The sequence below is a fragment of the Schistocerca americana genome, chromosome X (genome assembly GCF_021461395.2).
Source record: "Schistocerca americana isolate TAMUIC-IGC-003095 chromosome X, iqSchAmer2.1, whole genome shotgun sequence".
Classification (NCBI taxonomy): Eukaryota; Metazoa; Arthropoda; class Insecta; order Orthoptera; family Acrididae; genus Schistocerca; species Schistocerca americana.
The window spans coordinates 237087846-237114942 of record NC_060130.1 but is presented as its reverse complement, the minus strand read 5'-3'; the positions used below and the strand labels follow the sequence as shown (position 1 = coordinate 237114942).

The following is a 27097-nucleotide window of genomic DNA, read 5'->3' as shown; positions in this document are numbered from 1 at the left end:
GAAGCTGAGGGGAGGTCTGTTACTCAGTTACAGGTCGTCACCGACGAGGATGGCGTGACATCCATAAATAAATGTCAGATGGGGGGAGATGTCACCTATGAGGACAGTGGGGGAGCCTTGTCCTGGCACTTCTTCTTCTTCTTCTTCTTCTTCTTCTTCTTGTTGTTGTTTCGGAGGATGAGGAGGGCAGGGTATGGAAGGAGAACAGGCTTCTGCAAGATCCTAGACCGAAAGAGAAGGAGTAACCTTGGGATACACAGACTGTGCGTCTTGTGGCCGAGTTGTGGTAGCAGGCTTCTGGCCTGAGAGACGCCAAGGGTAGAGCCCCATCACTGGTGGGTGCCACGGGGGAGGGGGAGGGTGTGGAAACTATGGGGGAGGTGGAGGGCATGGTAACTGTAGTAGAGATATGAGGAGGAGGAGGAGGAGGAGGGGGGGGGGGGGAGGGGGAGGAGAGGGGAGGGGGAGGGGTGAGGTGGAGGCAGGAAAGGGAGGTAGGAGGTGGAAGGGGAAGGTGGAGGGGGGAAAGGAAGGTAGGATGGGGAGAAGGGAGATGGAAAGAAGACAGGCTGCAATAGCTCAGAGCCCTGTGTGCACCAAGCACAAACTCAAGAAAGAATCGTGAGGCCCATGGGGAGGGGGGGGGGGGGGGATATGCACATAGACAGTGGAGGAGGCGACGGGCAGAGGGGGAGGAGGCGACGGGCAGAGGGGGAGGAGGCGACGGGCAGAGGGGGAGGAGGCGACGGGCAGAGGGGGAGGAGGCGACGGGCAGAGGGGGAGGAGGCGACGGGCAGAGGGCGAGGAGGCGACGGGCAGAGGGCGAGGAGGCGACGGGCAGAGGGGGAGGAGGGAAAAGGCGACGGGCAGAGGGGGAGGAGGGAAAAGGCGACAGATAATAGAAGATTAGATTAGAATAAATAAATACCCTGGCAACGCCAAGTTTCTCAGCTAGTTTTGTAGTAAAGTGTGGAAATTTTTACCTGGTTTGCCCACGAAGGTGGCAACCAGAGACAACATCAATTACACGCACATGGTGCTCAAGTTCAGAAACAGAAACTGTACTGCTTGGGGAGGGTGGAGGACATTGCCACTGCAAAGTGTGCTACAGTTGTGGTAGTTTGTTCTTCAATAAAATTTGTGGTGAATAATCATGTTTCTTTGAGCAACCACAGCCTGACAATAGACCCCTCCCCACTTCAACTCAACGCTGTTACTGAAGAGACTCTGGGCCTCTAGGGGGCATGTAGCATCAGCCCTCCCTGAAGCGGAAATCCGCGGCTGGACCCAGCATCTGTCACAGCTGTAGCTGTTGGCGTTGAAAATTACAGTTGAGCAAATGAGTGGACTCTTTTGCACATCATCTCCTACTTTAGTGTGCAGGGGACATGGGTCAAAGATAGGACTGTCATAAAAAAGAGGCTATAATATCTAATACATATGACTTTCATTTATATTTGGCATTTTAGTTTAAAACAATGGATACATCTGTATAAAATCTATGTAGTCATCTTAAACAAGTTTCTTAGTCAGCAAAGTTAATTAAAATTTGAGGAACTGAATTTAAATGATTATTTATTGTCCTTGCAGCTGCATCATCCATTTCAATAGCCACTTCATCTATGAACACAGATAATTAATTTATTAATTTACAACTGTCAGTCAAGACTGATTGATCACTAAGGAATATTAGCAGCAGCAGCCGAAGTGAACAGCAAAAGCTTTATAATGGGGGAAAAATGCTTAAATGGGAATAAATGAGAAAGGCAGCATCTAAGAATTAAAGAAACAAAATATATTCAAATCGTAAGAAAGGCCTAATACACACATGCATATCATTACTTTACACAAGCCGAAAGATTATATGCGATACAAATCTGCTCATTATCTTTTACACACTCACAACATAAAACAAAGCAGCTGATGATGAACTGCATTCACAATAAGCTATATGAAAACTGGAACTACAGTTATGGGAAAACTACTGATTACTTACATTTATTGAGGGATTTGATTCTACGGCAGGAGCACCTGACTGCAAATTGATCTGAAATTTGAAAAGGTCATAGGCTTGTTATTTATGGCAATGTTAACAAAAAGGATTGCAGATAAATCAGGAATTTAACTATAAATATTCTGACAGTATATTACACACACTTCTGCTTCATCATCAAGTGGCTTCAAAGCATCTTCCAAATATTGTGCACATAAATATGTAACTATGACATGTCGGTATAACAAAACTGAATTATAAAGAAAGGTAATGCTGAACTTAAAAGCAAAGGTCAGTTTCACTAGCAAAGCACTTTAACGGGAAGCAGCACACTCTTGCATTCCTCATGACTATGAACTGAGTTATACAGCAAGTCGTAAGAGGGTCCTCCACCAATATAATATGGAATCCGAAGCACAGTGTAACTTGGCATTTTTCACTTGCATGGAATATATACAAAGATGAAAGAAATGATTAGTGACAAAAAGAAATAAAAATTAGAGATTAGCAGGTCTCAGACCCTGAACTGTTGGCTTGCTAATCTCACACTTACAACAACATGACAAAAGTCATGTCAAACCTTCTTTGGCCTGGCAGAGTGCAAAAACTTGATGTGGCAAGGATTCAACAAGTCATTTAAAGTCACCTTCAAAAATAGTGAGCCGTGCTGCCTCTATAGCTGTCCATAATTGCAAAAGTGTTGCCAGAGCAGGATTTTGTGTACAAACTAACCCCTCCATTATGTCCCTTAAACATTCAATGGGATTCATGTTGAGTACTTAAATTGTCCATAATGTTCTTCAAATCAATCGTGAATGATTGTGACCCAGTGACATGGTGCACCATCATCCACAAAAATCCATAGTTGTTTAGGAACATGAAGTCCATGAATGGCTGCAAATGGTCTCCGAGTAGCCAAACATAATCATTTCGAGCCAATGATTGGTTCGGTTAGACCAGATGACCCACTCCATTCCATGTGAACACAGCCTACACCATTTTGGAGCCACCATCAGTGCACGCACAGTGCCTCGTTGACAACTTGGATCCATGGTTTCATGGTGCCTGTGACACATTCGAACCCTGCTATCAGGTCTTACCAGCTAAAATCGGGATGCATCTGACAAAGTCAACATTTTCCAGTCATCTAGGGGCCAACTGATATGGTCATGACCCTAGGAGAGGTGCTGCAGGGAATGTTGTGCTGTTACCAAAAGCACTCACGTTAGTCGTCTGCTGCCATAGCCCACTAATGCCAAATTTCGTCATACTGCCCTCATGGGTATGTTTGTCGTGTGTTCCACATTCACTTCACAAAGTGTTGCCTGTCTGTTGGTACTGATAACTTTATGCAAATGCTGCTGTTCTCGGTCATTAAGTGAAGGCCATCGGCCACTGTGTTGTACGTGGTGAGAGGAGATGCCTGAAATTTGGTATTCTCGGCATACTCTTGACACTATGGATCTTCGAATGTTGATTTCCCTAATGATTTATAAAATGAAATGTCACATGCCTCTAACTCAAACTGCCATTCCGTGTTTGAGGCTGTTCATTCCCTTCGTGCAGCCACAATCACATTGGAAATATTTTCACATGAAACTCCTGAGTAAAAATGATATCTCCACCAATGCACTACCCTTTTATACTTTGTGTAGGTGATACCACTATATGTAGATGCGCATACCACAATGCCATAAATTTTGTCACCTTAGTGTATGCACAAGGCCACTCAGTGATGGCATGCCTGCTATTAATGCAAAGATGTCACAGTACTATTTACTATTTACTTGTGAAAGATTAAAAGGTAGCACTATGCTGCACAGTTACTGATTATCGCCATCTACATATTATTCTTAGTTATGTTCGCCTTTTGTATAGCATCATCAGTCTGATGTGAGAATATTATAATGAAACACTGATAGTAGTAGAATTATGTGGTGCGGCCCACAATGCTACACACAACGCAGCAATGTTGATTTGGAAGCATGATGTTCAAGCGATTGAGGACCTGTTCTACAAAATCTCACAAATTCCATACAGCATTCTGTCTGGGCAGGATGGAGTGTCGTGCACATCACTGAACATGTGTACTGAGTTTCTCAAAGAACTGCTGCACCATTTTTGTCATGAGTACATGCACTGTCATCTCAGCAGATGGTACTGCAATTGGGGGAAAAAAAAACCAGTCTTACTCAACCGATCCAGAAGACCACAACTCTGGATACCAGCTGTGTACTGGTTACATACACAGTGAAGCCCCGCTTTTACATTTTTCAGGGAACTTTACAAAAATGGTGTGGGAAAATGTAAAATATGGGAAATCACATCTTAAGTAGCGGAAGTTACATATAGGATTTCCCCTTTCATTTTTGCAATTTATTATGTATAATTACGTACATAATAGGCATCAAAATACTCACCTGGGACTTTTTTTATTATTGAAAAAAGATTGAGAGTTTTTTTATATATGTTTAGCTGCTAATGTAACCAGAACAGGTAACTGTCTGGGAAACACAGTCATGTGACGTAATTTCCTACATATTATCATTTTTGGAAAACATGTAACTGTCATCCATTATTTAAATAATAAAACATTGCACCAGTTAAATATTTTTTTAACCTTAGCATAATGTGTTTCGAGAATTTATTCTCATTCTCAAGCATAAATATTTACGTAAGAATTTTTGTGGTGTTTCCATATGTGGTGTATTGCATTTATTGCACTGTAGTTGTCTTTTTGAGGTTAAAAATTACTGTGTGTCCTACATTAGCCAGAAAACCACATACACAACCTGTCACCCACATTGTTTGAAGGTAAAACATCACAAAAACTACTTACGTAAACATTTGCACTGGATGGTGAGATTAAATTCTTGAAACATGTCTTGCCAAATATTAAAAATACAAAATTTTGCTGTTTAAACCAAAAACAATCGGGCAACGCAAAGAGAGCAATGGTGTCACCTAGTACTACAAGTGATCAAATAACAAAACATGTGAAGTATGCGCACATTTGCATTCGAGTTAATGTAAAGGTTTCACAAAGATCACAGCAATCGTGAAGCTGCGAGTGCGCAGTAGGGACAGTTTGGAAACAGTTGTGACTAGACATGATACCTTTATCTGAAGGCACTAAGTTAGTCCCATCAGCCACCATCCCGAGTAGAGCTGGGCAGCAGCAGAAGATAAAACAGTAACTGTTAAGACTTTTCCCAATTCAGATCTGCTGAACAGAGTGTGCTACTGTCAAGAAACTTAACCACATAACATCTGTAAACATTACTTGAAGGCCAGCATCATTTTACCTCACTTATGTCATATTCTTTCCCCGCAAACATTTTTTTCATAAAGTGTAAATCAGGAACATTATAAATATGTTAATGAAAAATTGGGTGTGAATTACCATTTTGAACAAAGGAAGTTTAATGGGAGTGGTAAAGTCATAAATGGTGTGAAAATGTTAATTCTGGGAATGTAGAACCAGGGTATACTGTACCACAGATAGACATACTAGGAAAATGTACATGGCGGCACTATTCACTCACTGTCAACAGCCAGGGCAATATTCACGAGAAGTCACTACTGTTAAATTTACTCCAAACTTTTACACATCCATTTGTAGGATGAAGTAGAAATCTTGACACCACAATTTTTAACTGTCTTACTCACACAATTTTTTGAACTGGACAGTTGTTTTCACTACTGAGCTTATTTGAGGTGTGGGTGACACAGTGGGTGCCTTTCGTAATAAGTCACATACACAAGTGTCCAATGTAAGGTACCACATATATGTTTCTTGGTTAACTGTGGCTGATCAGCTGTCCCAGCGCATCTGTCAACTATCAACTTTTTCACATCTTCTACTGTTTGACAGCAATCTCTCTTTCACTTAAGTTTAGCCATCTCTGAAAATGAGGCACCATCTCTGAAAATGAGGCACCATCTCTGAAAATGAGGCACCATCTCTGAAAATGAGGCACCATCTCTGAAAATGAGGCACCATCTCTGAAAATGAGGCACCATCTCTGAAAATGAGGCACCATCTCTGAAAATGAGGCACCATCTCTGAAAATGAGGCACCATCTCTGAAAATGAGGCACCATCCTCTGCTCCCCCCCCCCCCCCTCCCCCAATTGATTCATTCTTTACATAAAATCAAGGAACACTTTTGTCTTCACATTATACTCAAATATACAACTCGTGTCAATACGTACACTGGGATTTCAGTACATTTTGTCATGAATGTCACACAGTCAGATCGAAAATTTGACGAGTGTCTCAAAATTATATTTTCTTGTAATATAGGAAACTGCAGAAAGACTTTTTCCTTCATAAGATTGAGTGTTCCTTTAATAGTAGTAATTCAAAGTACTGGCTAGATAGGCAAGGTGACCTCAGGGACTGCACTACCCTTTCCCATTTTCTTCACACTTACATGATTTCAAGTCGTACCCTTATATCAATACCCTAAAGAAGTGCAAAGCACTTTTTGTAAAATCATGAAAAAAATCTACTTTGAAGATCTACCATGTGCTGTTGAGTATAAAAGCTCTCCCCTTGGACTTTAATACCTACTACAAATTTTTCTTTTGTTTCCTTTACTGTTTGCTCAATACACAGACTGAATAACATCGAATCTTCGTTGATCCATTATGGATCGTGGGATGACAGCTGGTATGAACTTCTTGATGCAATAATTTACCAACAGCCTTATGATTTGTAGAAGTTTATATTATTTTATGGACTTCTATGTGCTGCTACCAGTTTCGGCATTACATCGATGCCATCTTCAGGCCCCACTCGTCACAGTCACGGATCCAGTTATATGGCTCCTTCCGTGTATAGCGATTTTACGACTATGACAAGTGGGGCCTGAAGATGGCATCAATGTAATGCTGAAACTGGTAGCAGCACATAGAAGTTCATAAAATAAAATAAACTTCTACAAATCATACGGCTGTTGGTAAATTATTGCATCAAGAAGAATAACATCGAGGATGTTTCCACTCGTATATCACCGAAATTAATTATCCAGTTACTTTTCCTTAAGACTCACTTCTAAACCTATTACAATTCTTATGCTTGAAAAGATGTGTCATACTGCAAAATGAAAGGAAGGTCACTGAGTTAGCTGACAGATCACATCTATTCCATTTTATTTTATAGCATGACACAGCATTTCACCCAGCCAGAATTTTGCTACACATTATTACCCTAATACCTTTGCGTCAGAAACACTTTCCTTGTCTGGACAAACATGTTTTACCCCTCATCCATAGCTTTTAAACACCAAGTATCTGGATTTTATACATTATATACGAAAAGTTGTAGTACAAGTAAAACTAAAACTGTCAAGAAAATTTGTGTAACACCTATGATTCGAAAACAATGCTGTACAGCTAACATCTGCAACAAAGATAGACAGATTTTTCAACATCTTTCCTAGTTGCTAAGAAGAAAATGTGAAAATGAGAAAGAGCAAAACCTTATAAATCGATAAAAAAGGAGGAATTAGATGATCATCATATAGTTTGAATATGTGAGATGTTGACTAAATGGGAGTTTGGAACAATGGAGTGCAACAGAAGTGGATTCTTGGTAAGCTAATAAACTGCTGAATGAGAAGGGCAAAGAGAGAAGGCTAAAGAGCGCACAAATGTTCTGTGGCAGTTGGGCACTTGCAGTTTTATTACGTCAGAGAGATTGGAAGTGTATCCAAATGTACAAAACAGAAGTCCAGCACAGCAAAAATGAAAACTGTCATGTGCTCCAGTTAACAATCTTACCTGGACGATGCCAATGGACGTGTTAAAAGGCCTTTAAGTAATTGGCCCATTCTCTTTCAGTAATCAACTAAACACACAAATTGTGTGCAAATTAGCTACTTTATGTCTTACACTTTTGTGTGTGTGTGTGTGTGTGTGTGTGTGTGTATGTGTGTGTGTGTGTGTTTAAATACAACTAACAAATTATAATGTGTAAGTGAACTCACAGTGCCTCGGAGATTTGGCAGTCTCGATGTATCTATACGTCCAATATCCCACATCAGTACTTTACTGACAGGATCAAAGGAATATTTCCCTTGATTAGGAACAAGACTACAGTTTAGCACAGATTTTGGCATTGGAATTTCAATAACAACATTCTCGACCTGTGAAACAGAAGAACAGCTATGTACATTAAATGTTTCCTCTAAATTTCTGTTTAGAAAACTAGGTTCTCTCTTTCTTATTGTAACAGTTCCCCCCGTCCCTCAGGCAATGTAAGAATGTGAGGAGGATAAGTAAAAGGTTTTGCCGAAAGAAACATCATTTGTTAAAGCCGTTATTAATGATTCTGTCACATTTACAGTATTATATTAGGCAACCAGTTTCAAATCTTAAAAGTTCATTTTTAAGCCTGGCCTACTGAGGCTGCACTAACAGTGCCTGATCTTAATAATAAACATCAAAGTGGCAACACATGCTTTATAAATGTTTGCAGAATGAATGCCACAACCCACACGTGCCTCTTACCAAGTCAGAATTTTGATTTGGTAAGAGAATTGTTAATAAAAACTTTAAGAAATTTAACAAAGTTGCTGGTTCCTTGTCAACAAAACGTTGAAAAAATAAAATTAAAATAAAATAAACAAATAAAATATTTGGATACATGTCTAGTCTCTTCTCTCAGTTATAAAATGTTAAGCGGCATAGATTTACACAACATGACCTGCTACTAACACATCTCTAAATGCTAACTTCACACACAGTGTTTGGCCACTAATAATAAAAAAAATTAATTACTTATAAACAAAACCTTACTCACAGTTCTACCAATTGTCTGTTTTGGTCCCACAGTGAGATCCAGTCTTCCTCCTCCAACATCTTTAAAGGAAATACTATGCCTTACATATATAGGGATCGCTACTATATTTTGAGATCCAATGTGGTAAGACATAAGACGGAAGTTCCCATCAGGAGGGATAAAAGACAACAGTCTTTCAGCCTGCAATAAAATAAAAAAACATGTAATCAATTCATAAACTGTAATCAGGACCATTATGTCAATTAGTCAAAAGCTATTTGTGCAAATCAAGAAACGTGCTCCACATACCCCATTACTACAACACGCTCTTTCTTCCAAGAAAGATGTAACATTTCTAACCTTCTGCAAATGTCACTATAGTGAAAGTCTCCATAGCTCTCCCACATAAAATATCTTTCTCATTATAAGGCATGTTTGTCACACGCATCTGGATGTTTTCATAGAGCAATAAATAATACGTCTGTTAAATTTTGGGTGTGCTGCCACAAAAACTTTATTTTTCTAATATTTAAGCCGCGCATCTTCTGGCCATTGAGTTAAAATAAAGGTTCTGACTGATATATATAATATCTGTAATATTTGTATTCTTTGTCAGGAGCAGCATAATGGCTACACAGCAACTAAATATCACAAAATGGCTACACACAGATACTAAATATGAACATTTTGAAAGATCAATATTTTCTTTCAATCTTTGTGCATTTTATTTCACTTTTTTGTGCAAGAATTCCCTAGTAACACTCAGAACAATATTTTCACACAATACATATAGCTCTCCATAGCAAAACTACTGCAGAATTTTAGCATATCAACGTAATAAAGTACAACATTTTAAGTAAATTCAAAAACATATTTCTTTGACATTTTTCACAGAAGATCATAAGCTAGAGGTATGCAAGAGATAATACTGAAATTTATGACAAGATGGACAAGTTGAAAACCATTTGAGCACATTATTTGACAAGGAGAAAATGGTATGCAGCTATATATATCTGTGAACTGATTTTGAAGAAATGTCTTTCTTTGGGCAAAGAAAGAAAGAAAGAAAGAAAGAAAGAAAGAAAGCACACCCATGAACAAAGCTGCATGAAGGACACTACCTAACAAGATCAACACACTAAGAAACACCAGCCAAAACAGAACCAAAACACAGGACTATCTTATATGACATACTAGGTCAAAATTTTTAAAAACAGAATCTCACAGTACACAAATAGAAAGAAGAAATATAATGCAAAATAGAATAAATTGAAGACATCAAACACAGAATTCTGTTTTGTGACCACCTAGAATGAACAAATGCTTCCAAATGGACAAAACATTGACCAGGTTCTCGTAATCTCTCCTCAGTAGCACCACTTTTAATCACCTAAAAGCTGAAAGTGTAATTGAGTGTGGGATGGTGTTTCAGCAAAGATGTATATGGCACCTCAGTTTAGTTTGCACTCATGTTGTTGTTGTGGTCTTCAGTCCTAAGACTGGTTTGATGCAGCTCTCCATGCTACTCTATCCTGTGCAAGCTTCTTCATCTCCCAGTACCTACTGCAACCTACATCCTTCTGAATCTGCTTAGTGTATTGATCTCTTGGTCTCCCTCTACGATTTTTAGCCTCCACGCTGCCCTCCAATGCTAAATTTGTGATCCCTTGATGCCTCAAAACATGTCCTACCAACCGATCCCTTCTTCTAGTCAAGTTGTGCCACAAACTTCTCTTCTCCCCAATCCTATTCAATACCTCCTCATTAGTTACGTGATCTACCCACCTTATCTTCAGCATTCTTCTGTAGCACCACATTTCGAAAGCTTCTATTCTCTTCTTGTCCAAACTGGTTATCGTCCATGTTTCACTTCCATACATGGCTACACTCCATACAAATACTTTCAGAAACGACTTCCTGACACTTAAATCTATACTCGATGTTAACAAATTTCTCTTCTTCAGAAACGATTTCCTTGCCACCGCCAGTCTACACTTTATATCCTCTCTACTTCGACCATCATCAGTTATTTTACTCCCTAAATAGCAAAACTCCTTTACTACTTTAAGTGTCTCATTTCCTAATCTAATCCCCTCAGCATCACCCGATTTAATTTGACTACATTCCATTATCCTCGATTTGCTTTTGTTGATGTTCATCTTATATCCTCCTTTCAAGACACTGTCCATTCCGTTCAACTGCGCTTCCAAGTCCTTTGCTGTCTCTGACAGAATTACAATGTCATCGGCGAACCTCAAAGTTTTTACTTCTTCTCCATGAATTTTGATACCTACTCCGAATTTTTCTTTTGTTTCCTTTACTGCTTGCTCAATATACAGATTGAATAACATCGGGGAGAGGCTACAACCCTGCCTCACTCCTTTCCCAACCACTGCTTCCCTTTCATGCCCCTCGACTCTTATAACTGCCATCTGGTTTCTGTACAAATTGTAAATAGCCTTTCGCTCCCTGTATTTTACCCCTGCCACCTTCAGAATTTGAAAGAGAGTATTCCAGTTAACGTTGTCAAAAGCTTTCTCTAAGTCTACAAATGCTAGAAACGTAGGTTTGCCTTTTCTTAATCTTTCTTCTAAGATAAGTCGTAAGGTTAGTATTGCCTCACGTGTTCCAACATTTCTACGGAATCCAAACTGATCTTCCCCGAGGTCCGCTTCTACCAGTTTTTCCATTCGTCTGTAAAAAATTCGCGTTAGTACTTTGCAGCTGTGACTTATTAAACTGATACTTCGGTAATTTTCACATCTGTCAACACCTGCTTTCTTTGGGATTGGAATTATTACATTCTTCTTGAAGTCTGTGGGTATTTCGCCTGTCTCATACATCTTGCTCACCAGATGGTAGAGTTTTGTCATGACTGGCTCTCCCAAGGCCATCAGTAGTTCTAATGGAATGTTGTCTACTCCCGGGCCCTTGTTTCGACTCAGGTCTTTCAGTGCTCTGTCAAACTCTTCACGCAGTAGCTTATCTCCCATTTCATCTTCATCTACATCCTCTTCCATTTCCATAATACTGTCCTCAAGTACATCGCCCTTGTATAAACCCTCTATATACTCCTTCCACCTTTCTGCCGTCCCTTCTTTGCTTAGAACTGGTTTGCCATCTGAGCTCTTGATATTCATACAAGTGGCTCTCTTTTCTCCAAAGGTCTCTTTAATTTTCCTGTAGGCAGTATCTATCTTACCCCTAGTGAGATAAGCCTCTACATCCTTACATTTGTCCTCTAGCCATCCCTGCTTAGCCATTTTGCACTTCCTGTCGATCTCATTTTTGAGACGTTTGTATTCCTTTTTGCCTGCTTCATTTACTGCACTTTTATATTTTCTCCTTTCGTCAATTAAATTCAATATTTCTTCTGTTACCCAAGGATTTCTATTAGCCCTCGTCTTTTTACCTACTTGATCCTCTGCTGCCTTCACTACTTCATCCCTCAAAGCTACCCATTCTTCTTCTACTGTATTTCTTTCCCCCATTCCTGTCAATTGTTCCCTTATGCTCTCCCTGAAACTCTCTACAACCTCTGGTTCTTTCAGTTTATCCAGGTCCCATCTCCTTAAATTCCCGCCTTTTTGCAGTTTCTTCAGTTTCAATCTGCAGTTCATAACCAATAGATTGTGGTCAGAATCCACATCTGCCCCTGGAAATGTCTTACAATTTAAAACCTGGTTCCTAAATCTCTGTCTTACCATTATGTAATCTATCTGATACCTTTTAGTATCTCCAGGATTCTTCCAGGTATACAACCTTCTTTCATGATTCTTGAACCAAGTGTTAGCTATGATTAAGTTATGCTCTGTGCAAAATTCTACAAGGCGGCTTCCTCTTTCATTTCTTCCCCCCAATCCATATTCACCTACTATGTTTCCCTCTCTCCCTTTTCCTACTGACGAATTCCAGTCACCCATGACTATTAAATTTTCGCCTCCCTTCACTACCTGAATAATTTCTTTTATCTCGTCATACATTTCATCAATTTCTTCATCATCTGCAGAGCTAGTTGGCATATAAACTTGTACTACTGTAGTAGGCATGGGCTTTGTGTCTATCTTGGCCACAATAATGCATTCACTATGCTGTTTGTAGTAGCACTCATGCATACATTTATTCTTGACTAGGATTATTAATAATGGTGACCAGCTTGTCAAGCACAAACGTTTATTAGCATGCTGGACTAGATCATCCCTACGATTACAATGGCAAAGGTAATGATTATGCTGTGGCACAACAACACAGTTCACATTTACTCTACAATGTCACAGTTCATACTTAGCACTACCCAGTGGCAGTTTATTAGAGAAAGTACTAAACTTTGGTAGTTCAATTAACCCAGTTCATAATGAGCTTCAGTGTGTCTAACTATCACTTGTATCGATAACAATGACATTCCACACTCTTACTCATCACAACACAGTTCAATTAAAATGTTCCTTAATTTAGGTTACAGAAATCACTCTCAAGTCTTTAAACATTAAAGTTCTCAAATTTTGTGATTTTCAGTGTGCATATTTTCATATACTGAATGTGTGCAGTATTGGCGTGAGTTAACATTGTGAGTGTGCCCAACACCAATCTTACTTGCGAACTTACAAATTGTGAACTGCCAATTTCTGGTGATGTCTGACTACTTATAGATGGACACTACAGTGAGATGTTATTTTGTATGTTACATTATGCTTTGAAAATAGGCTAGGCTAGATTTTATTGTTTTGGAAGAACTAGCAAAACTAATGTGATTTTGGTTTACAGAAAATGATGGTGGTCAGAAATTTATGAAAATACATGCAACGAATTCTCCTCATGCAATGTGTGTCCCCCTATTTACACATGATTGCCATATGGTAAAATACATGAAATAACTGATTAGCAAGTAAATTAATCAATGCTGTACCTTATTTTTACAGAAAAATTAAGGCAACAAATGTATGCAGTCAAAATTCAGAATCTAACAGTAGTTATGACAAAATGTGTGATGGAAATTGGCATGGGTTATGAACTTTGAATTTAATGATTTTAGAAGATAATTAGTTTTGGATAATTTAAAGTACTTTATAGGAAAGTCAGACTGCTTAGCTCTGTGTTTATGTGGGACATTATATGTAACTAAGCTGATTAGCTCACAAAGTTTTTCATATATCAAACTATAGTGCTAACTGTAATTAGCTGTAACCTTTAATTAACATGCTATATAGCTAAACCAACGTTACTTCTTGAATCATTGTAGTGGAAAGAATAAACGGAACTATAAATTTTAGTGATACTTAGTCTAAATAAGAACTTGAGATTTTTTAGAAAGTATACATGCCACTAGGTAAATGTATGGAAAAATATGACAAAAATTAGCCAAAGAGTTTGGTTAATTATGAGAGTCATAACAGATGGGAGGAATACAACAGCTAAGTCACATCATCTTCAACATCTCTGATTTGAAGCCAGGGAGGGAGAGGGTGGGGAAGGGGTTTGGAGGGGGGGGGGGGCAATCCCTAGTACATGATGCAGAATGTTGACAAAGGTCTAGAGGAAGTGCGCATATGGCCAGAAAGTACACAAAGCTGAAACATCTTCAGAATAACTATGGCGACATTTGAGATGTTCTGAGACAAGAAATTGACAACTGGTGCCAAAAGGTTTGATAAACACAGTGAATTAATGAAAAATAATGAATGAGAACATCTGTCATAATGTGACTATGAAGTCTTTTGCAATGTACTCCTTGGATAAAAGTCAGATAAAATCCCAAACTTTCAGTGATTGCCTCCATCACCACCACCACCATCAATAATAACAATAATCATCATTATCTTGTCAGGAAATTTGTGTGTGACAATTCACGTTTAGAACTGAGATTGTAAGTACGAAGGCGTTATTTTAGCTGGCCCTCACATGGGCTATGGATGCAGACCAAATGCCACCAGATACGGAGATGGGCCCATTTTGATATTCCAATGGCTTCCTGGAGAAAACAGAGAGAAAGACAGGCACAACATGAACAAGAGGAGGAAGAGCAAAACATAGGGAACAAACAAAAAACTCCTGGAAAAGAAAGAAAGGGAAGATTTTAAGTTTTTTCATGAGGTCCTTAGTAGTACAAACAAATCAATTAAAAAAATACATTAAAAATAAATTAAAGTAAATTAAAAGAATAATAATATCATCATCATTTTTATGGAAAGGTGGCAGCACAAATTATTATTGATTTCAGGGCCATGAGTGCCTTTACCAAAAAGCCTGAAGACTTACATGTCTGCTTTCAGATGCACTAGTAGGACATAAATTAGTCACCAAAGGACAGATTAACAACAATTTATGTGTGTGTGTGTGGGGGGGGGGGGAGGGGGGGGGAGGGGGGGGTGTTTAGAAACAATACAAATTTTAAAATATGTACTATGATGTGTAATTTGAGCTTCTCTCACACATCGAACATTTTGTTAACTTATGGGAAGGCAGCTGGGGAACATCATCAATATTTCGACAGGTGAACATGCATCATTTTCATGGAGAGCATATTTATCGTTACTTCTAAAAGTTAAATAAACTTTGTTTTTGTCTTTACTCACATGAGTGCTGTTGACAAGGGATTTCAAACTGATTCAGAAGGCTTTTGACACTGTACCACACAAACGGCTTGTAGTGATATTGCGTGCTTATGGAATATCATCTCAGTTATGTGATTGGATTCATGATTTTCTGTCAGAGAGGTCACAGTTCACCGTAACTGACGGAGAGTCATCAAGTAAAACAGAAGTGGTTTCTGGTGTTCCCCAAGTTACTGTTATAGGCACTTTGCTGTTTCTCATCTATATAAACTATTTAGGAGACAATCCGAGCAGCCATCTTTGGTTGTTTGCAGATGACGCTGTCATTTATCGACTAGGAAAGTCAACAAAAGATCAAAACAAATTGCAAAATGATTTAGAAAAAATATCTGTATGGTGCAAAAATTGGCAATTGACCCTAAATAATTAAAAGTGTGAGGTCATTCACAGGAGTGTGAAGAGATGTTTTGACACTGTACCACACAAACTTCAGTTACATGAGAAATCAGTCAAATTTAAGACTGCACATTCTACTAAATACCTAGGAATTACAATTACAAACAACTTCAATTGGAAGGAACACACAGAAAATGTTGTGGGGAAGGCTAACCAAAGACTGCGTTTTACTCGCAAGACACTTAGAAAATGTAGCAGATCTATTGAAGAGACTGCCTACACTACGCCTGTCCGTCCTCTTTTAGAATACTGCTTACCAGATAGGATTGACAGAGTACATAGAGAAATTTCACAGAAGGGCAGCACATTTTGTATTATCGCAAAATAGGGGAGCAAGTGTCACTGAAATGATACAGGATTTGGGATGGAAATCATTAAAACAAAGGGGCTTTTTAATTGTGGCAGAATCTTCTCATGAAATTTGAATCACTAACTTTATCTTCCGAATGTGAAAATATTTTGTTGATGCCGACCTACATAGGAAGAAATGATCTTCATAATAAAATAAGGGAAATCAGAGCTAGCACGTAAAGATATAGGCGTTAGTTTTTTCCATGCACTGTACAAGTTTGGAATAATAGAGAATTACTGTCAAGGTGGTTCGATTAACCCTCTACCAGGCACTTAGATGTGATTTGCAGAGTATTCATGTAGATGTACATGTTTTGATGTTTGCCATGGTAGTTCATTACATTAATTCCCCTGCTGTTAATCACATGAAACCAATGACTCGGTTTAGCTCAAAAAATTTGTACTTTGCTCTGATGCCCAAATGTTTGGTGGACCACCAAAACAATAATGTTGGACAATGCTGGACATACCCTCATATGTCAAGAGGTGTGAACAAGTAACACACCCAGGTATGGTGGTATGGGGAGGCATAATTTGGCATGGGTGTACTGATCTCAGTATATTTCAAATGCACAGTCAAACCAAACAGTGTTGGTGGAGCAGCTCTTGGAATGAGAGGACATTTGGTGAATGGACTAACCTGCATGTTCACCAAACTTAAAAATCCTATCAAGCATGTGTGGGATGGTTTGGGGAGATGTACTGCAGCACGGCCACATGCATCGATGGCCATCCAAGTAGTTGTCAACTGCACTGGCAGAGAATGGAATGCCCTCCTCCAAGAAACCCTTACAACCTTTTGGCCAGCATGGAAGCACATTGCAGAGTACGCATCACTGTTCATTGTGATCACACACCATATTAAGAACCGTGCCTCACCTTTTGTAATGTCCAGGGGACCATCAACAATTACGGTAACTTCAGTGTAATGGTTGTCATTGAATAAAAATGTCATACCTATTTGTCTCACGGAATATTTCTTTCAGTTACCTTCAATACTATACTGCAGCAGTTCTTTCGCTGTGCAGTACAAATTTCATCGAGCTATGTTACTTGGCTGTGATTTGTCATTGAGCAATGCCACTTGGGAGTAACGTCAAATGAAAGTTACTTCCATGCTTACGTTCTGCACATAGGTATATTTTTTAAGAGCAAATAACATTAACTTAAGTAAAAATGGTACAACAAAGGAATCATCTGTAGTATTAATATTGAGCAATAAGATAAGCTCATGTGCCCAGAAAAGGCATAAAAATCCTAAAACAGGATTAAATACCAACAACACTATGGTTACAGATGGTAGAGAAACAGCTAACATATTCAATGATAACAACTTAAATGTGGTAGAGAACTTAAAACTGGAAAGACACAGTCCACAAAGGAAGGTTACTAAGTTATCACAAAAATGAAGCAGAATCATGTTCTTGAAACCAGTCACAGAAGATGAACTCAGGGAAACTATAAAGAAACTGCAGTCCAGTAAATCAGCTGGTGATGGTGAAATATCGAATCATGTAATAAAGCAAGTAAGTGAGCAAATAATCTCACCATTGTTGGACATAGCAAACAGCTATCTCAGAGATGGAATTTTTTCCAGAAAAACTGAAGATAAGCAGAGGGGTATCAGCGTAAAAGAAGGCGATAAGGACAACCCCAACAACTACAGGCCAATTTCACTGATATCAGGTTTCTCAAAAATCCTGGAAATGCTTATGTATAACTGATTAGTTGACTATCTGGACAAATATAACATACTCATACGACCACAACACGGTTTCAGGAAGAGTAGATCTATGGAATGAGCAATTGGCAATCTGACAGAATACATTATACAGTCCTTAGATGAAAAACAAGTTGTATCTGCAATGTTTCTGGGTCCCTCCAAAGTATTCAACACTGTTGACTGTGAAATACTGATAAGAAACTTGGAAAACTATGGTATTCGAGGGCAAGCAGGGAAGTGGATAGAATAATACATATGCAACAAGAAGTAATATGTATCAATAGGGGATGCATATCAGTCAGAAACCAAAACCATCAAATACGGAGTGCCACAGGGATCAGTAATGGGGCCATTGCTGTTTAATCTGTTTGTTAATCACATAGGTGTTGACGGGAAAGAGAAGAAAATATTGTACGCAGGTGACATGACAATACTGAACAATGACCAAACTGTGACACAGCTTGAGAGAAGAGCATACATGTCTGTGAACACCACAGCTCAATGGATCCTGGAAAATGGAATTGTTATAAAACTAAAAAAGACTATGTATGCAGTGTTCAGAATTAAAGAGAAGGCTGTGGATATGGGTTTAGAGGCGGATGAAACGAGACTAGGAGAAGTGGAACCCACTAGATTTTTAGGTATTACGATGGATAACAAGCTGAAATGGAAAAAACATATTAATTCTGTCTGTAAGAAACTCAGCTCCATCATATTTATAAAAATGCAGCTAGCACAGCATGCAGACAAACAGCTTCTGAGCACAGTATGTCATGGACTTGTGCACAGTATACCATGGACTCTTCGAGCCATACCTACAATGTATGTGGTAGTGTGGGGAAACTCAAATATTCAAGAGATAAAAAGGGTGTTCACATTAAAAAAAAGTCAGAATCATATTAAGAAGAAAAACCTCTGAAACATGCAGAACTGCTTCAAAGGACCACACATCTAAACTTTTTCCTCCTTGTACATATATTAAACTATACTACATGTTACAAAAGATACTGCAGAAAGGACTACAAATGCAAGTGTACACACCCACAGCACACACAGGAAGAATGACGTATGAAGCATACCCCTCTGACTGGCAATGTTTGAAAAAGGACCCCAGTACTCAGGTATCAAATTACTAAGAAGTGTGACAACATCCATGACACTAAGTTTTCAAATAACCTAAAAGACTATCTGGTGGAAAATGAATTTTGGTGTTGATGAGTACTGCTCACATTAAATTTGTAAATATTGTTAATTATAATCAATGATGTTAGAATAGTTAGGAAGTATTTGATAATGAAGGTTTTTGTATTTTTGACATGTCCTATTTCACATGCACATTCACTGCATACCATATAATCCTACAGGAGCAAATAAAATTCAGTTCACTTTTATGATCACTGACTGACTCACACCCATCAACTAGACATGTACAGAAGACATTCTATTTCACACAATAACATAACATTCTTTGTTACATATTGCATGACATAGCTTTCCTATTTACCTATATCACCAACATGGCAGATATGCAGCACATAGTGTATTTCAACAATAATATGTGTTACATAATTCTTTGTTGAGATTGAAATTTTTGGCAGGCAGTCAGACACTCACAATGAGAATTTGCACAAAATTAATGAACCAGTTCTTCTCAATCTTAACAGTACACAGTTAAAAATGTTAAGGATAGCCAGTCTTCCAATTCATACACAGTTCAGCTACAAGAAAGTTGGGGTCATAGAGATGTATTTCAGTATTTAAACAGCTAACCTGCCAATGACCCATGCCCGCAACTAAATTATGCATTAAAATTAATTCACTCTGATAACGTGGAAAATAGTGTACCAGCATTTATTAAGACTACAGACAGACTGTGTACACACAGGCCCTAAAGCGACCTCTAATTTCCTGGCCACCCAGGTGTTCTAGCCCCGTTCGCTTTAATGGTCGGCTCAGACTGTTTCCAGCTGCAGGGTGAAGGAGGATTTCCCTAATCCTAAAGGGTTGGTGGTCGAAACTGGCTAGGCAGGCTTTAAGAGTGAATACAAGGTGGAATCCAAAATGTTTGGGACTGGTGCTGCCATTTGGAAAGTAGGAGTATTAGATCTTTGCACCACTAGGTGGCAAGAGCTCCACATCTGATGAGCCAGTGTGTGGAGTGGCATTCAGCTGGAAGGACGTGTTGTGTGTCCACAGTGATTTCCGTAATACTCTGTGTTTTGTGTGTGGCGATTTTACGATGGATCTATGAACAGAACAGCGCGTGTGTATCAAATTCTGTACAAATCTCACGAAAAGTGCTACGGAGACCCTAGAAATGATTCAACAAGTGTTTGGGGGATAGAGCATGAGCTGTACATGTGTGTTTGAGCGGCATGCTCAGTTCAGGGCTGGCCGTACAGACATTGAAGATGATGCTCACATTGGAAGGCCCGTTAGCTGCACAATGCCAGACATTGTTGCCAAACTTCAACAATTGGGTTGAAGTGTGCACGGACCTTCGTCAGACCACATCTGATGACCCAACCTTCTTGCCACAGGTTATCACCGGCAACGAGAGGTGGATTTATGGTTATGACCCACAGACAAAGCAACAATCGTCCCAGTGGAAGAGAGAGGGCTCTCCAAGACCCTAAAAAGCGAGACAGGTGAAGAGCAATGTGAAGAGCATGACATCATACCAAGAGAACTGTGCAAAAAGAATTTGTCACACCCAACCAAACAGTGAATTCTCGCGCACTACTGTGACGTTCGCGACGGTTCCGTGAAAAACATATGGCAATGATGGCCTGAACTTTGGCGTCAAGGGAACTGGCTGCTGCATCACGACAACACGCCCTGTCACATGTCCTTGCTCACCAGGAACTTTTTGGCAAAAAAACATGGCAGTTGTACCCCACCCACCATACTCGCCAGATGTGGTACCTCGCGACTTCGCGCAGTTCCCAAAACTGAAACTCAAGTTGAAAGGCCTTCAGTTCGACACTCTAGAGATGATTCAAGAAGCATCGCTGGCGGTGATAAACACCCTCAAAGAACAAGACTTTCAGAAAACGTTTGAACAGTGGCAGAAGTGCTGGGACCAGAGTTTACTTGCAGATAGGAACTGCTTCGAGTGTGATGGTGACCATTAGTCCAAAGGTAAGCAGGGTGTATACATGGACAAGGAAAAAAATTCCCAGATTTTTCCCAGATTTCCCGGTAAAAAATAAACTTTCTCCCAGGTGAAAATACACTTTTTCCGTGTTATGTGACAGTATGCTATTCCTCAAAACTGTAAAACTTATCAATCCTTTGAATGATTATGGTTTTATACACCGGCGTAGAATTTCCTGCCACCTCAGGAAACGAAATTCAGGGAGGGGAAAAAAAAAGTTTTGGAAAGATGTCAGATGTGCAGCAACATCTACACTGTATATTTTCATGTTAGAAAGTATAAATTCGAATTCCAACAAACACCGCACGTTACTTTCCGAAGCATTGAAATCGAGATTGCGATGTACTTTTGTAAGCCAGTCATAGCTCATGTTACGTGATCTCGCCAGCCAATAACAGAGGATATTCAGGGCACAGGACGTGATGTAGTCACCCAATAGGAATATTACCGTTAAGTAGTGCGAACACACAAATAGGAAACGTTAATGGTTTAAATTAATATACGCAATGTTGCTACAAGGGAAAAAAAGCTTTCACATATTAGTCTCGAAGATTAATAAGCTGCAAGAGAAGCTAAGCTTCCGCATATAATGTTGATCTTTTTTGCATGGGTTACACTTTAAGATACATTACAAATGTGCCAGTAAAATTTTTAACAACGACATAAATGTGTGATCTTCTGGGCTCCAAATTATATTGGTCATCCTCAAAGAGTTTATTTTTAGATGAGATTCATATGCTCAGTGATTTAAGAAATTCATCGTACATCCTCGTACATAGATCATCTTGCGTAAAAGGAAATTTACTTTGAAAGTAACGCTTTTCAAACAATCATACGCAATATTTTCCCATGACCTGTTAGAAATAGGTTTTGTTTAGGCAGTTTCCAGAGAGCGACAGATAACAGGCATCACTCGTGCAGCTACGATGACGCAGGAAGCTCGAATGATCGTATGTGTAAGACATTAAAAGATCTTACATTATGTCTTTTACAAGACATTAGCGGATACTGTAAGAGCATCGGAATTTCGTGGACCATACTAAAATGCATAATTCGGCTAAAAGTGCACATTCGCATGTCCAGATTTGGATGTAAATTTTCTTGGAGTACCAGCACTGTATTATCTCATGTTTGGTTCTTTATTATGGTATAATTCCAAACGTGTTAGAAGATGAAAATGTGCACTTGAAATTCAGCGAACAGTTAGAACTAGCCAATAATGTGGAATTACACATTTAGTTTCAAATAAATTGAATGCCTCAGTGGAAAAGAGTAATGAAAGTCAAATTTCTTCAGCAAACTGACAAAAATAACTTCGTTGTTCTGCAAGGCAATTAATGTTTGACTGTCAGAAAGGCGGAAATAAAATACTCTGAAACTAACAACAAGTTTTAGCCTTCCGTAATTATGTGAAATTATTTTAATTCACTTGATAGCTCCTGGTCACAGAAAAAATCCTTTTTGTTTTCATTTGACGTGAGAGCAATAGACGAAGAGGAAACAGCAAAATCACTAAAACGTAAACAAGGGTCACGTGGGGACTATCCACCTCTCCACTACAACTCTGTGCATCAGCCCCAGATCTACGATATTTCCGAACTGGGGCAATACAAGATAGTGTCCCCCCCTCGAGTGTTTGAGGCAGGACGCAAAAAATTTAAAAAATCCACTTTTCAAGAAATGGTTCAAATGGCTCCGAGAGCTACGGGACTTAACATCTGAGGTCATCAGTCCTCTGGAAATTAGAACTACTTAAACCTAACTAACCTAAGGACATCACACACATTCATGCCCGAGGCAGGATTCGAACCTGCGAGCGTAGCAGTCGTGCGGTTCCAGACTGTAGCGCCTAGAACCGCTCAGCCACAGCCACACTTTTCAAAAAAATATGTTTGTTTTGTAGCGCACATCTTTCTGTAGAGTCTGATACATAAAAACATACGTTTTCGAGGAAATGTGAGACATTTTGAATGGTCGTAAGTGTGTCAAAGTGCAGTGTCATGCCTCTTCACACAGCATTTTTCTATTGATGGTCACTGTATTTCGCTCTGTGAAATTCAAACGTGTAATATTTTGTAATGGATGCCATCAAACTATATTCAAGACAGTGGAAATTAAAATGTCCTGCGTTGCCTCTCCTTCTCCCGGTTGGCCAGTTTGACATCCTGCCCCTCTTAAAAAAAAAAACTCTGAATTAATATTGGATGGGCTTATTTGCAACTGGAAGAAAAAGAACTCTTCAGAAAATTTGCACTCTTTATTGCTTATTAGCTAGTAACTTGCTGTTCTATGACACAAAATTAAATACAGGATACATAAAACCAGTAAAGACAAGAGACAAGCAAGACAGTACACATTTCTTCAATCCTTAAGTTCCAGCATTTCTTTCTCTCTACTCCTGCTACAGCTTTACATGGCATTCTTTCCTTTCTGGGAAACAATCTATTACCTTATCAAAGTTTGTCAAACGTTTTGCTACATGAAAAAACCAAATGTAGTTGTCGAATACTGAAAAAGCTGTTAATACAAATAGTAACCAAGATTGGTGTGGTTTTTTGATCTGATTACGTATATTTTGTCACTGTCTGCTAGATAAAATGAAATAAGCCTGCCTAATGTTGCAGCAATTGTTATACACTCCAAATAAATGATACAGTTTTGGCATTTTTAATAACACCACAGAATATAATTCAGGAAGTACCAATATCAAATGACTATTAGGCCACCTACAAGCAAAAAGTTTTATGTTAGGAAATAGTTTCACATTTCATTTCTACGCTCCAGCTTCTCAAGCATGAGATCAAAAAGTAGTAGTAAGAAATTTTTATACAAATGATGTCCCCGTTTCTTCTCCTTTCTCGTCCTAACAAACAACCTTGTCATAACTAATTCTGTAACTCTCTCTGCCAGTGTCAAAACTTATTCTCCGGTTAACTCCACTAACCCCGCCACAATCACCGGTTTAGTTATTCCACATTTATTCTCCAGTTAGTCGTTATTAAGTGTTCGTACAACACGTCTTCTGCGCTACTCCCAGAGTACAACTTTAGCGGCTGCTATCTGGGCACTGTACAACTGGCCCTTACTAGTGTAAAGGTCTGGCCAAACCTTTTGTGTCAAAATTTCATTTTCTTGGATACACCGAGAAGATAATACATAATCTTTTTTACCTCTTATTCCTGTTACTCGTTTATTTCCACTCTGGTAATCTCAACCTATGGATTTCGCTAGTAATTATAACAACGCAGATCATTCACAATCCCAGTCAACCACATAAACAGCGATTGGCATTCACCCGTTCGGCTTATTCTGCTCAGCTCGTGTAGCCCCTTTTGTCTGCAGGAAAGTTTATTTCTGGATGGAATGGGGATTCCCCTGGTAGAGACATCACATACACTATGCACGCATTCAAAAATCAACTTACGATTCATTCAGAAATCAACTTAGAATTTGTTCAAAAATGTTCAAAATTCTACAGGGATGCATTTCAAAATCAATCAATAGACCAACGTGCGCAGGATGCTAGGCGCTTTGTGAAACAAGGTCTGTTTCGTCAAGAATATTAATTTGGTGCTGCCGCCCCCTGAAATTGCCACCCAGGGAAGATACCCCGGTTTGCCAGGTCTGTTACACACATGTAAATCTGCCAGCTTAGGGCGCGTCAGTAAAATTTTTCCAGGTAGCATCTGGCTGCTATTACTTATACAGCTAACTGCCACACTTCTGTAGCCAGAAGTGGCGACTCAACTGCGCATGAGCTCACTTGCAACTGCTCAAACAAATTTAATGTAAGCTGTTTTGACGTCACGCTTATCGGAAGCAATTTGTTGTTATGAGGCACTGCACAGTCTTCCTAAAGCCTTTGACACATTTTGCTGTTGGCAGACGCTTGTATGACCACTGTGTTTTGGTGTTCTACATGGCGCATTTCCTTTGGAACGTAAGTCTTATTTTAGTTTTCTTTCTCTCGTTCATGTTTTATTGCTGCAATATTATTTGGGCAGTAGCGAGATACAGTAATATCCTTTGTTAGAGTATTGGTTCTTACAAATCAAAGTTACAAAAATTTAACTAAAAACTCAAACAATGAAAACTTCCTGGAATTCTAAAATATTCCCGGGTTTTTCCCCGGTTTTCTCCTGGATGAAAAAATTCCCGGGTTTTTCCCGGATCTCCTGGTTGTCCCAGGTCATATACACCCTGGTAAGGTTTTTACCAGATGGCAGCACCAGTCCTGAAAATTTTGGATGGCACCTCGTACTTACGCAGCTCGGTTGCTGTCACCAACATCCATTACAAAAAAAGGTTCTTGAAGTCCTGTATAGAGGCAGCACCTTACAGAGGTACTGCTTCTGATTCCAATTGGCTGAAAGGCCTATGTCAGGCCTGCCAAAGTACGGCCTGTGAGTGCTCCCCCTTCAACACAACACGCACGGTGTTATCACGGCCTGTCCACAGCCTTTGGTTCATCTGTTTATCAGCTGTCAAGTGGGGCACCATCTCTCTGACTGTTTACTCAAATTGTACACTGTCATACCTCCACTCGCCGTCCAACTTCAAAAAGGCATCGCTGTTTTGTTAGTCAGCTTCCTCTCGGAGTTTTTTTTTAGCTTTATTCCTCTTAATATTCCACTACTTTTCAGGTCATCATTTTGGTTATTCTGTAGCTATTATCCTGGTCATTACTGTGACTGTATTTCTACTATGGTTCTTATGAATGTCGAAAACAAAGAACATAAAAAACACATTTACAATGATGAGTGGGAGATTAAGTACTTTTTTGTAAATAATTCCAACGAAAAACCCCAATCATTAATACGTAAAAAATGCTTTAGTCAAAACAAAGGTAACAATCTTTCTCGACATTTCTCTTTGCTCCACAAAGCCGACACATAGGTGTTACTCTCGTGACAAACAATGCACTTCAGTTGATAAGTTAAACAAAAAAAAGGAGTTGTCCGAACCATAAAGTCTTAGAGAAAAGATTTTAACTGCATTGGGTACAGTATGCTTCAAATTATCCAAAGCTCAGAAATGCTTCAGTAATGGCTTACTTGTGAAAGAATGTGCAACAGAAATGGCAAAAGCATTTCCTTTTATTGTGCCACATATTCATTGGCAAGTATTAGTTCCTTTCTGGCTGTCCATATTTTGACTACATGATATGTCACATCCTAAAGCCTTGAAATGGGCTACCTGTCCATTCAGTTTACTACTGAGGACTATTTTTGTTGTACAATGTAAGCAATGTAAAAATTACAAATGAAGTTTCCGCATACGGACTCAATCCCTTAACCCTGGGATTACCATTCTGTACTCTTTTATGCTGCATCAACTGCTGTCTGGAAACTACACTAACATAAATGGGACGTGTCTGGCCCACCGCAGACAGAAAGTTTTAGTTTTTCTAAATGCTTGGCCATTGGGAGCTACTACTCCTGTCACTTTCATTTCTAGCCAAGCACTGCACATACCAGAATAAATTTGGACGAGATCTGTGATGACAAGTCAGTGCAGCTGCCTCCTTAGTGCAGTATGGAAGACAGAGAGAATATGAAGAGTGTTCACAGATGCATGCATGGAGTTCTACTTACAAGGAGAGGCATCCAGGGTGGGATCGGCTTTATGGAACTAAATGTAGGGTGATATAGGTTAAGATCCCAGGTATCATACCCTGCAATCATTCACCCTGGTGAGTTCTTGTTTGCAAGTAATTGATGAAGAAAGTACCAGAATTTTGCATGATGCTCAAAAATGTTAAGAAGTTCTGATTACACAGTTTCCTTTATCACATTATTTTAATCACCATAAGAACTTTTCATCTATTTCATTTTTTTCTTTATACTATTTTTTTCCAATTGGAATTTTTGTGAATACGAATTTAATTATGCTTATCTACTATAATATTAAATTATCTGACAATTCTAACCTATCAGTTAAAAAATGAAAGACCAAATAATCTATTTATACTGACACTGTAGTGGTGTGAAAAATGTAGTTTTCGTTAACAGCCGGGCAATTTTTTTGCATGGTAATCATCACAAAAACATTTAAAACATAACCTAAATACCTACTGCACT

At 39.0% G+C, this 27097-nt stretch overlaps 1 protein-coding gene across 1 annotated transcript in view; it reads right to left on the bottom strand.

Moving 5' to 3' along the window:
- The window catches only part of LOC124555105 (AP-3 complex subunit mu-1), a 163734-nt gene that overhangs the window by 9474 nt on the left and 127163 nt on the right, over window positions 1–27097 (bottom strand). Inside the window, exons 7-9 of the mRNA XM_047128906.1 lie at window positions 8801–8980; window positions 7986–8144; window positions 1997–2047 (exon numbers count right to left, since the gene is read on the bottom strand). Of these exons, the coding sequence (XP_046984862.1) occupies window positions 1997–2047; window positions 7986–8144; window positions 8801–8980 (390 nt within the window). The remainder of the gene's footprint in view (window positions 1–1996; window positions 2048–7985; window positions 8145–8800; window positions 8981–27097) is intronic.